The 13554-nt window shown below is 37.7% G+C and overlaps 1 protein-coding gene across 2 annotated transcripts in view; it reads left to right on the top strand.

The window, feature by feature from the left end:
• The first annotated feature begins 1161 nt into the window (after nt 1-1161).
• The window catches only part of swt1 (SWT1 RNA endoribonuclease homolog), a 31182-nt gene continuing 18789 nt past the window's right edge, over nt 1162-13554 (top strand). Inside the window, exons 1-9 of one of the 2 annotated variants that reach the window (XM_037771169.1) lie at nt 1162-1363; nt 4052-4121; nt 5667-5731; nt 5859-7611; nt 8345-8471; nt 8638-8736; nt 9278-9451; nt 11929-12022; nt 12962-13197. In XM_037771169.1, the coding sequence (XP_037627097.1) occupies nt 4056-4121; nt 5667-5731; nt 5859-7611; nt 8345-8471; nt 8638-8736; nt 9278-9451; nt 11929-12022; nt 12962-13197 (2614 nt within the window). In that variant the 5' untranslated portion in view covers nt 1162-1363; nt 4052-4055. Of the gene's footprint in view, nt 1364-4051; nt 4122-5666; nt 5732-5858; nt 7885-8344; nt 8472-8637; nt 8737-9277; nt 9452-11928; nt 12023-12961; nt 13198-13554 lie in introns of both variants that reach the window. The other variant, XM_037771168.1, reaches the window with a different exon arrangement.

Here is a 13554-nt window from a genome sequence, read left to right as displayed (position 1 = left end):
CACAACTCGTACATGTTGTTATCATTCCTGTCCAAGATTATTGAAGTGGTCAGAGATTATTCCCTGCAGCTGGCAATACTCGCCGCTCATCTGTTAGTCGTCTGATCTCTGTCACCTTCAAAGTCTTCAACAGAACTGTTTCTCAAGTCGTGGTCCAGGCACCCAAAGGTGGCTCACTGTGAATGCGCAGCACAGTCAGCACACATGTCAAGAGCAAAGAAAGGCGGTGTGTTTCTGAATGGAGCTACAGTGTCACTATGTGGCATATTACAGCAACTGTCGTTTCAGTATTGGTTTCATAAAGGGCCATACTGTATAAATCAGTGGTTTCAGAGAGTTTACTTAAAACTTGGCATTGCATGATTGACAACATTGTTTTGAGGGTTAAATTTTGAAAAACTGTGTAAGCATTGAGTGAATGATGGTGGTCGTTTTCAATATTATTTTGTCCACAGTTACATTTTCACAGGTTCGCAACCTTTACTATCAAAAGAGACATTTTAGGCAAAACAAAAAAAAAAAAATCTGTCTGTAGTTGCAAAACATTTGCAGCCACATTGAGGGGAAAAAAATCGGAGATTTCAAGAATCAAGTCACAACTTTACGAGAAAAAGTCGTAATATTACGAGAATAAAGTCATAACTTTACAAGAAAATAAGTCGTAATATTACAAGAATAAAGTCACAACTTTAAGAGAAAAAAAGAAAATAACACGTAAAATTACTACTATACTACTATACATATATTTACTAATATTATGACTTTATTCTCATAATATTACGCCTTTTTTTCTCATAATATTATGTCTTTCGTACCGTCGTACCATAGACCTACAACAATGATAAATAAAAATAAAAATATAAACAAAAAAACAGTTATTCATTTCCACTCATATTTAAAATATCCTCGGGGAGCCACTGGAGAGGAGCTGAAGAGCCGCATGTTGCTGATCCCTGAGCTAGCCCTTCTGCAGAATTACTGTACATCTGTCTGGTTGTTTTGCTGTAAAAGGTGAGTGGAAATCTACTGAACAGCCTTAAAATGTGGTGTAACCTTGAAGAATGTGTTTGTGTAAGGAGGTCAAGATAACCCTCTCAGACAGATACAGTGACTCCTCACTGACCTTCTACAGTCTACTCCCACACTATCACTGCATCTGTCTTCCTCTTTAGAGGACTCACATCTTTGCATGCTGAGGGTTTCTTCTCCTACATGACAACTACTGTTTTCATTCATCACAATAACAAACATCACCATGCTCTCCACTCCAGTCCAGCCTGTGGCAGTAGTGTGACAACAGGAGGAGGAAACAGGAGGAGAAGAAGAAAGAACCCGGATGTTTTGGGACTCTGTCGGCTTTACAGTAAGTTTATTTACCTGGCTGTTGAATTACGCGTTTATTCCCACTAGAAAGTGATTTATTCCACTGAATTAGTGCACGAGAACGTTTCAGGCAACAAAGGAGATAATTTGCTTGTATTTAAGAGGTTGTGTTTGTTATTTTTCACCAGCTAGCTTCAGTTTAAGGTAGCTGAGTGTAACATGTAACTCTTGGTGGTGTGTTGTTTTATCTAACAATCAGCTCAACACTTTATATTATACAGTTTTACAGTAGTCATTAGTTTGATATGGATGTTACTCAAACTTCAGATATACAGCTGGTTATGTTTGTGTCATTACACAGTGTCAGCCTCAGTTTGTCCTTCATGTAAGGCAAGGCAGCTTTATTTGTTTTCACATTTCAGCAACAAGGCAATATAAAATATATATGAATATATAAAATATATATAAATATATAAAATATATATGAATATATAAAATATATATAAATATATAAAATATATATGAATATATAAAATATATATAAATATATAAAATATATATAAATATATAAAATATATATAAATATATAAAATATAGTGCAGAAGAGACTGTTAAAAATGAGTATAGTGCAGGGTAACTCCAGTAGCTTAGTCTATGAAAGTGTGCATTATTAACTTTCCTGCATTTTATTTATGAATTTAAACAGTATAGCACCATCATACCTTATATTAAAAAACAAAAAAGCCATTAAGACTTGTAAATTATTCAATTATTACAATATGATGTATAAAACATAAACACACACACCCTGGCATAATGAAATATATATGTCATTATTTTAGCTTTGTCTTATTTTTGTCTAGTTTTTAGTTGTTTGTTCAACTGTCTATGTATCTGTACCTTTGTTTATGAGCATGAGTTCAATAAAGAAAGCGTAAAAATAATAATAATACTTTTAAAAAAAAAAATTATGCAATACAAAATAAACATGAAAATGGTATCAGGATGATAACGATAGTGACGACAGCTGCATGTGTAAGGCAAGGCAAGGCAAGGCAGCTTTATTTGTAGAGCACATTTCAGCAACAGGGCAATTCAAAGTGCTTTACATTCAAGAACATTGCGACAAAGTGCAAAAAGAACATTAAGACATAATTAAAACAGTTATAAAAACATTAAAGATTAGAAAATAAAAACAAGCTAAAAATAAAAAGCTAGGATAGAAGCTAAAATAGAATATAACACACAAGAGTAAAAGCTCTAGTGCAGTATAAGATCATTATCTGGTTTAATAAAAGGCAGCAGCAAACAGGAAAGTTTGAAGCTTTGATTTAAAAGATCTCAGAGTTGGAGCGGTCCTGCAGGTTTCTGGGAGCTTGTTCCAGATATTTCATATATATATATATATAATTCCGTTGCAATTCCGTTGAAAGGCACTAAAACGGAGCGTGAATACAGGCATATTCAGGAAGACAGTATGAGGAAAATAAAGTTGTTTTTTTTAACATTACAGCATGTAAACATGTTGTAGTAGAAACACAAAATACAAGTATGAACCTGAAAATGAGCACGATATGGGACCTTTAAAATGCAGTTTTCTACGGAACAAGTAAAAAATTGCTGAGTGCAGTATTGCAGTCTTTCGCGATGTATTTTTTGTGCAAGTCGACATTGCCATGCCGATTAAAAAAAAAAAACTGATATATTGTGCAGCCTATTTTGAATAGTCTTAACGTTAGATACCAGTTACATGTGAGACACGTGAAGGTATCCTTGTAAACAGAGCATTTAATCATTATGTAATATTACGGGATATGTGGAGGCAATTTCTGTTGAAAAAGGACTCAAAAACTAGAGAGCATCTTTTAGAGTTTTAATACACACTTGCAAGTGGGCACACAATCATCAACATAAAATGTTCAGGGCTGAGAGCCCCGAGTCTCTCCGTTTGGCGACATTTATAACCTTGCATGAATGCTCACAGTCGTATATCTCATATTGTCCTGTCTGTCTGACACTTATGTCCATTTAAGGTACTTGTCCTCAAATAGGCACTACATGTTTGTTGACTAGGTATGCAACACAGAAACTGAAATAGACTTCAATGGCAGTGAGTGTCACCTGTCAGGACCTTAGGAATGTGCTGCATCAGTATTTTTCCAACACATTTCCTCCCTTTGAGCATTCAATGCTCACATCAAATGGAAAAATACAAACATATAAGTTAACCTCAACCCTAACACATAGACATAAACCAAAAAACAGGAAATAAATATATATACATATAAACTAAATACATGCTAAATATGAGTAAGCAAACTAGAATATAGAAATATAAATTCAAACAACCTCAGGAACGAGCACCATGAATTGTGATGTTGTGGACATAGAAACCACATGGCTTCCACTGGGTGTCTTGATACAGTTCTCTCTTTTGCCGGTCAATGTCTGCGTTGGTGTGATTTTGAGCTTGTAGGAAAGATATTATTGTACCTTCATTTACCTAACTCTCTTCTTCTAGGCCCCACAATATAGGAAACACCATGATTATATTTCCATGATTTTCATGGAAGAAGTTTAATTCTGTACTAGTTAGACATGGCTATAGCGCACTTTCCTGTTGTATTAAGCTAAAGAAGGTGGTGTCATGTTGTAGGTTAAAATGATTATTATGTATGGTGGATGATGCATAGTCACTGAAGACCTGCTTTCAAAATTACTTTCACAGGAAAATGTCTAAAAAGTCAAAAAAGAGAAAGCGCAAGAAGTCGTCATCCTCAAGTGAAGAAGATTCGAAGGTAAGAAGTAGTTCTGAGCAATACATCGATATTGTGATGTGAGACTAGATATCGTGTTAGATTTTGGATATCTAAATATTGCATAAGTGTCTTTTCCTGGTTTTAAAGGCTGTATTACAACAAAGTGATGTCCTTTTCTGAACTTACCTGACTGCTCTAACTGTTCTATTATTTGCCTTTACCCATTTAGTCATTATATCCACATTACTGATGATTATTTATCAAAAATCTCATTGTGTTGATAATTAATGAAAGCACCATTCGTCAAACCCAGAGCATCGTTGCAATATCGATATTGAGGTATTTGATCAAAAGTATCTTGATATTTGATTTTCTACATATCGCCCAGCCTGAGTAAGAAGCCATTCAACAGTGTTTTGTTACAAGGGGCTGTCAATATGGATAAAATCCTCTATTTTGATGCATGTTATTTTTAGGGATGCACCGATCCGACTTTTGCAGTCCCGATACCAATAGCGATACTTGGGCTTTGGGTATCGGTCGATATCGAGTACCGATCTAATATATCTGATTTATGTGTAAGGCAACATCATGCCTGACTTAAACATCACTTTCCTAACTTTGTAAAATAAAATGTAACAAATAAATACATAAATAAAAATGTACTATATTGTTATTTATTATTAGAATAATAAATCGTACACCACTAATTTGGCAAAAAAATCTTACAGGAATTACAATTTAGGTGTAAACCTTTTTAATGCAGCAACGGATTGGTCAAAACAGGAATTAAAATTCCAGTATATGTTTATAGCATATAAACATAGAACTGAATTTAATAGATCGGCCCCATTGTCACCGATAACCGATCCACCTATTTGAGTCAGTATCGGCCCAATATCGGATCTGGTATTGGTATCGGTGCATCCATAGTTATTTTATATCATGATATCAATATATATATATATATATAGCAAATATTCATAGATAAAGTAACCAGACAGGAGTGTCTGTTTTTGGCTAGTCCAGCCGATACTGGACAAATCAAAGTGCTTCATCAAAATCATGCAAAGGAAAAAAATCATAAAAATCTAATATTTCTATAAAATAGTCCTCTTTGATTTGCAGACAAATAGACTACAATAGACTACAGACAGAAATATTATATATAAGTAGATAGCTACAACAGTATAGACAGTAATATGGTGAAATCTATATTGTTATTTTGGTCTGCAAGTAAAAAAAAAGTTTCATTATCAATTAATCAGACTATTATGTTCTCAATTAATCATTTTGTCTATAAAATGTCAGAAAATAAAGGTGAACAATACTCATCACCATTTCCCAAAGCCAAAAATGACATAATCATATTGATTGTTTTGTCCGACCAAATAGTCCAAAACCCAAAGATTTATTTGAGAAGTGAGAACCAGCAAAATAACAGAAGTTTTGAATAAAAATAAATCAATTATCAAAATTGTTGCAGATTATATTTCTGTTGTGCAAAATACTGCCAATACTGTAATGTACTCACAAACAGCTGTTCACAAGATATTTCATGTTTTGTTTTTTCCATGTTTTCAGTCCAAGGAACAAGATGTTGCCAAGAATTACAAAAGTGGCAGGAGGAACCACGATGTAAAGGAGAGGTTAGATACAGTATACTTGACTTTTAACAAAAAATCAATGTTGATGTTATGTTGTTGAACATCACTTAATTTATATATTTGTTAGTTATCTCTGACTGTGATATTTCTTCTGTTCTTCTACATGTAGATATATACCTACCGTTAAAGATGTTTCCCAAAGCACCCGCCAGATCAAAACGCCTGTTTACAGACTGTCAAAAACACAAGTAACAGACCAGAAACCTGTTGACAAGGAAGAACGTACAAAACCAAAAAGTGGTGTTGTGCCATTACATAGGGAAAAATGCTCTAGTAGAGCAAAACATGATATTTCAGGGAATGATAATTCTGTCAGTGGGAGTAAGACTGTGGAAAGGGGACCCTCAACACCCTCGAACGATGCAGGTACAGCTCCTCAGAGGACAGAGAAGACATCTAAAGGCAGCTTAGATGAAACGTCTTCCCAGAGCAGCTCATCCAAATTAAAAAAGCAGCGAATGAGTCCCAGTGTGGTTTCTGCTGAACAGAAGCAGGATAGATTGAAGAGAAAGTGCAGAGCTGAGGAACCACCAAGGACTGGAAATGACAGCAACGCTGTCAAGACCAGAGAACCCAGCAGGACCTCCTCCGTCTCCAAGGAGTCTTCATGGCAGAAGAGAACAGAACTGTTTGAGAAGATATGCCAAAGGCAGCAAGAAAATAAGGCCAAAAGGAGCCCGTGTAGAGAAGCAAAAACTCACTCTGCCTCAACCACAAAGCAAAGGAGCCCGTGTAGAGAAGCAAAAACTCACTCTGCCTCAACCACAAAGCAAAGGAGCCCATTTAGAGAAGCAAAAACTCACTCTGCCTCAACCACAAAGCAAAGGAGCCCGTGTAGAGAAGCAAAAACTCACTCCGCCTCTACCACAAAGCAAAGGAGCCTGTTTAAAGAAGCAAAAACTCACTCTGTCTCTACCACTCACTCTGCCTCTACCACAAAGCGAAGAAGCCCATTTAGAGAAGCAGAAACTCACTCTGCCTCTACCACAAAGCAAAGGAGCCCGTGTAGAGAGGCAAAAACTCACTCTGCCTCTACCACAAAGCAGAGGAGCCCGTTTAGAGAAGCAAAAACTCACTCCGCCTCTACTACAGAGCAAAGGAGCCCGTTTAGAGAAGCAAAATTTCCCTCTGTCTCTACCGCAAAGCAAAGGAGCCCGTGTAGAGAAGCAAAAACTCACTCTGCCTCTACCACTCACTCTGCCTCTACCACAGAGCAAGGGAGCCCGTTTAGAGAAGCAAAATTTCACTCTGTCTCTGCCACAAAGCATTTCTCCACCTCAGCCAATCAGGCTGTCTCAGTTAGCAGCTCAAAACTGGTGAAGAATGTCACTACAATCCCAGGGAAGTTCACATCAGTGCCACATAAGACAGTTAAGGCATCATCTGCTCAGCAACAAATATTCCCTTTTGCATCACCTCTGCCTATTAAGTTTAAGATAGCAAAAAAGGTTCAACCAAGGCCAGGATTCAAGGCCACTTTTCTGGAGGTTACACCTAGTTTTTCATCTGAAGAACAAGATAAGAGGTCATCTTTGTCAGACCAACTCCCAGCTACGTCTCATAGCGTCGCTGAGCTGTGGTATGACCAGGTAAAAAACTCAAAAAGGGTTCAACCAAGGCCAGTATATAGCCCCGGTAAGAATAACAATGTTAGATCTAGAGACAGAAATCTCAAACATGGGATTGAGCTTTCTGACTCTGGGGCCTCAAGGAGCAACTCCAAGCAGGATACTGTCCAACAAGCTCCCACCTTTTTGGATGTTACACCTAGTTTTTCATCTGAAGAACAAGAGAAGAGGTCATCTTTGTCAGACCAACTCCCAGCTACGTCTCATAGTGTCACAGAGCCGTGGTATGACCAGGTAATAAACTCAAAAAGAGTTCAACCAAGGCCAGTATATAGCCCCGGTGAGAATAACGATGTTAGATCTAGAGACAGAAATCTCAAACATGGGACTGAGCTTTCTGACTCTGGGGCTTCAAGGAGCAACTCCAAGCAGGAGACGGTCCAACAAGCTCCCACCTTTTTGGATGTTACACCTAGTTTTTCATCTGAAGAACAAGATAAGAGGTCATTTTTGTCAGACCAACTCCCAGCTACGTCTCACAGCGTCACTGAGCCGTGGTATGACCAGGTAATAAAAAGCATCATTCATTTAATCTGAACAAGTCAATGATTGTTTTACATTTATTGCTTTTCTTAACACCTTTTTCATGACAGAAATGATTCTAATGAAAGCATTTTGTCAGCTATAATAATAAAATTACATCAGTATTTTTTGCAGTGGTTCAAAATGGCAGAGAGGATGTTTGTATTTTGTTTGTTTTTAAAGTGGCAATCCTTAAAGGTCCCATATTATTTTTTACAATATGGGACCTTTACGATTTCAGTCCTGGTTGATTTAGAATTTCTATTTGAGTGAAAACAAGTTTAGCAGTCTTTTGTACAGAATGTGTTCCATTTCATTCCATTTGTTTTGTGTATAAAGTGGAGAAAAACAGCAGTTTTTGCTGGGGAATGTCGCCACAGACAACCCGTTTGTAGTACTGCAAATATAAAGATATTGCAGTACTCTCATCAGTGTTTTTATGTAGATGACGGTGGTGGAAGAGCTTCATCTTGCCCGCTCTGAGAAGAGATTGGAGATGAATGTAATGCAAAGCTATGGGGAACTCACCTGTATGGACACAGACCCTCCAGAAGGAGCTGCAGACCCACACTGTAAGTACTATTGTTTTATTGAGAGATGCAAGTGTAAAATTCAAACTCTTTGATGACTGCATGTAGGCACTATTAGTTAAGTTCAATAATTTATGCCTTGTTCAGGTGTCAACTTTTGACGTTCAACATCAAACAATTCACTATACATGAACTTGTCTTTTTACAGGTCAACAACCTCCACAGCAAGACCTTATCATTGTTTTGGACACCAACATTCTCCTCAGTCACCTGGGTTATGTGAGACAGATCCAATGTCACGGCCTTGGTGAGTGATTTTAATACATGATGTTTCTTGTAGAATGATTTCTGGTTATTTCATTATGTTATATAATGATATAACATGCCATTATACAAAGTATCCAGTTAGTTTTCACTCCCAAGATTGGCCAGTTGTCAGCTAAATGCTAGAAGTAAACACAAAATATGTTTGCATCTCCAAAAGAAAGAAGCAAAACCTCTCCTCGGTCCTCTTTGTTTCATTTTATATTTGCCCTTATTCCTTGCCATTACATTTTCCCTATCATAGTAATTAATTGAGTAATATTTTATGGCTAATGTCCTGATACAGTGATCATAGCACAATTGAGGAAAGTCTAAGTTAACAAGCATCCACTCATCAAGAAAGATTCTCATCATAAAAAGTGGAAAATGACATTATTATAAAAAAACATCTCAAGAAAGTATGATTTCCTTATTTTGGGGATTTACTTAGCCATGATGAAATGCACTCGTGTTATGAAATATGGACTCATCACTACTTACTTTCTCCCCACTTCATGTTCTCTTATCCCTGGGCGTCCCTGTAGTGCTGATCCCCTGGGTGGTGCTTCAGGAACTGGATTCCCTAAAAAGTAAGAGAGGCATGCCAGGTTCTGTTGCCCACCTGGCAATTCCTGCCATCTCGTACATTTACAACTGTCTGAAGAATCGGGAACCTAACCTGAGGGGGCAGTCTGGGCAGCAGGCTGCCGAGAGCATCGGTGAGTGCTGATTTAAGGAAAATATGAAAGTACCATTTATTACAACCAAGTATGGAAGCTAGAAGTTAAGAGTTGTTATTGTCCATGAGCCCATATCAGATTTCTACTGGGGACTGTTGAGTGTTATCATAGACAAAAATGTGATGATGTTTTCTTTGTGTAAAAACATCACAATAGAATAATCTTTGAAATCAACACTACAGTCCTTGTGGGATGTTTGGCTGTTGAGTTCTGTTAGAGCCTGGTCATTGATTTCTAAATTATCATATTAGAGTAGTTCTCATTCGCTTTGGCTCACTTCTCGAATGATAATTATTTTTTTCAAAACAATAGGCTCAAATCTTTGATCAATTAGTTTGTTGTTCACAACAGATTTTAATTTCTCATCCATTCAAGCAAATTGCACGTGTTTTGGCACAAAGAGTCAGTACAATTATCTACAATTTGCACAATAACCACTTGCACGTCTTGCTGATCAAAACTAATGAGTCGATTCTCAGTGAAATTGTCATCCTCTTCACAACTTCTAAACATTATTTCATTTGTTTAAGCCATCACATGCAAAATGATCCATTCAATCATCAAAATCTATCCATAAATATCTGTGACAAGGTGTTATGTTCTGTGAGGAGGTACAATTAGTTGTTTTTTACTGAACTACAGCAGTTTTTTTTCATTGTTGCAGGGTTTGTTTTTTGGCATGGATGTCATTTAGTGGCAGATTTTCTGTTCACTTCTATATGACTTTATATGAAAGGTCAAAGGTGAATTTTCTGTTTATAATACATATAACACATTGTTACACAAATACATTTACTGTATGAACATACATGTGCATTTCCTGTTTCTGTATACTAATGTATAGTACTGACTTTTCCCAGAAAACTTTGGCCTACTGTTGAAATGGGAATGTAAACAGCTCAGTGTGATACACAATAGCCTTCAGCTAGACAAAACTGATTCTTGTATATTACAGTAAGCAGTCACTGTCATTTCCAGGGTTGACTGTCATAATGAAAAACATGTAAACATTTTGACCAGTACGGCTCACACGATGACGAAATTTGTTTTCATTTTGGTGCCACTGGCCAATTTTATGACACAATAACTAGCTTTTGAAGCATGAATGAGATGTTTTGGGTGAGTTACTACCTTTTGCAAAAAAAAGCTGTGGGGTACGCACATCCGAAAGGTTTTTACAGGTGCTCGATCAACACAAGGCAAAAAAATCAGAAAACAGGATTCGCACACTGCATTGGTTGCTCTCAGCAATTTTAATGAAGCACCGTTTCAATCTAACAGAGATCTTTGTCAGCCCTGCTCTGATCGGTCCAGTGAGTAGATTGACAACAAATACATCTATTTTTTTATATAATATTTTTAAAGATTTGTAACTAATAATGTTTGAACTTAACCTGTGATGTAATAGATTAGTGCTTGTGCAACAATGACTTGATATTTTCAGTGTTATCTTTTAGAGGAATGTTTTGCCTCCCATGATTGGACCAGCTGTGTGACCTGATTGGCTTCCAATCAAGCAGATCACAAGCACCTGAGTGGGGGATGTGTCTGTGTCCACATATTGCCTGTTCTGCTTTGTGACGGTAACTTGACAATGCCTGACGAAGATCTCTGTTAGATCGAAACGTTGCCTAATTAAAATTGCTGGGTGGTACCAATGCAGTGTGCGGATCCTGTTTTCAGATTTTGCTACCTTTTGCAGACATGCACTAGAGTTGTGATGTCCCATCAAACAGTTGGGATAATTGGACGTATAGCTTAGAGAATGTTAAGACTGTTTCGAAAAATTGAGCCAAAGCAATTGAGAAAAACTGTAAGAAGAGTTTGCATGATTTATTTTTTGCAATTAAAGCCATTATTTTGTTTTTTGAGTTGTGAGAGATTACAGTCTGTGATGAGTAACTTGACTATTAACACTATTGCATTATGCATTTATATAGAGCTTTCCTACCTTACACACACACAGAGTTGCCATGCATCCCTGCCCAACACTAACATAAACACTAGGTGGCACTATCGCTAAGCTGGTCCTCCAGAATTCATCATCATAGCATACATGTATAGTGAGAATCTCAAGGCCAGTTTTCACCCATGCATAAGGTAACCCACATATTAGCTGTAGTGTATATAATATTGATCAGACATTTTTTAAACAGGGTTATGAGGTTCTCTTCAAAAAGACTTGTGTTAAAGGAGATTTAGCAGAGATATTGTTGACTATTTCTAAGTATTTAGTGCATCTCTTGAAATAGGCCTGAAATCTGCATCTTGTGTTCTTCATCTTTGAATCTTCCCCCTTGTCTTTAAAAGAAAAACAATACTCTGTTGTACAGAGTGGTAACACGCTCACCATGAGCTATCCGTGTTGTGAATTAAACATGTCTCTTTAACAGACTGTCTTGTTTCTCTCCGTCACCCTTGTCTTCCTCTTCCTCTTTGTACCTCCTTGTCCCCAGATGGTCTGAATGCTGAGAATAACGATGACAGGGTGCTGCAGTGCTGCCTGCAATACCAGAGTCTATATCCAGAGTGTGCTCTCATTCTATGCACGTGAGTCCCCCCTCCCCCTACTATGCTATATACTGCTGCTGCTGCAGAGTCTGTGTCCTCTGCAAATAATGCACATGCATGTGACTGTGAGTGGGTCCAGCCAGATAGTTCCAGTTGGGCTGAGAGAAAAAGAAAGAGAGGGCCAGACAGACTAATTGGGCAAGAATAGATGTGCTGAGCACGGAGAGTTTAGTTCAGGGATTTTTTGGCTTGCACAGTAGGGCGGCTATTGTATTGTTTCAGCTTCTTTTTCCTTTTGACCTATTTCTCTGACTGCCACTGTTTCCAGACACTGTTATTGATAATTTTGCTAAATTAAAGGAGAAGTTAGTGGGCAGACATTCGATTGGTGTTGCACAGCAACAGATCAGATACTTCTGGATTCGATGTTAGCCACCAAACCTCCAGTTTGTGTTATCACTGCCAATATAGAGTGCCAGTGGGATTGTTCCATTGGGTTTGGGATTATTGCAGAAAATAAACTCTGTGGCAAACACACGTTTCTGATACTCACATGTTTTGTTCAGCAAGATAATCTTCACAAATGAACACCACTTTTATGATTTTTGAAGTGTGAATGTAATCGCAGGAAGTACAAAGCTGATGTTAGGCTATAAACGAACTACACCACGGTCGCATGAACGCGAGTATACTCAACGAGGCTGTAAACGCAGAGGAGTCGGCGTGATGACGTTTAGTAGTCTCATTTAGCCACTTGTTAGCAACCGCCTTTTTAAAGACACATAAAGGGTTAAAAATTGCGGGGTATTTATTGATGTATTTTATAACAAAACATTAAAATCTTTTAAGCTTGCGTTAACAGACCTTATTTCAGGTATCTAACTAAAACCTCATTTCCAGGTTTTGGGACTCATTCCTGCAGCACTCTATAGACTTGTCTGAATAAAAAAAACATGTCATCCCCTCTTTCCTCTCTAGTGATGATAAGAACCTATGCTGTAAGGCCCTCATGAGTGGGGTGACGGCCCTCAGCAAGAGTGATTTAGAGGCAGAGATCGGAAGATCCAGACATGGCTTTCACCCTCCGCAAAACATTAAGCCTCCCATGCTGCCTCACATCGGCCCTCTTGTGTCATTACCAATGCAGAGCAGGAGATGTGCAGCGGTCCAGCCACACTGTCAAGAGAGAACAGGCTTCTTTGTAGAAGAGAAAGGTGAGCCAGGGATTAATGTGTGTGCTTCTTGCAAAACAGGAAATGACTTGCCTTGTTCCATGTCATGGTGTAACAGCACATTCCATCTGTGCACTTGCCGTGTCTTCCCAGCCCTTCCAGTTTACTTTGCCTCACTCCAAGTCTATGTGTATTAAGTGTTCAATTCAGGTGGCATTTTAGCAGTTATAACAAACAAAAAATACACACTCTGGAGGATGCTTTTGCCACAAAACAGCTGTCATTTTACGTATTTTGTCCTGTTATATGCTCCCGTTCTCTCTCCTGCTGCACATACATGCACATCATCTCATTTAAAGAGTAACTGCTGTCCTGCATTATGTGTTTATTTTGTGTATC

The sequence above is a fragment of the Sebastes umbrosus genome, chromosome 5, assembly GCF_015220745.1.
Source record: "Sebastes umbrosus isolate fSebUmb1 chromosome 5, fSebUmb1.pri, whole genome shotgun sequence".
NCBI lineage: Eukaryota > Metazoa > Chordata > Actinopteri > Perciformes > Sebastidae > Sebastes > Sebastes umbrosus.
This window is presented reverse-complemented; position numbering and strand designations above follow the sequence as displayed.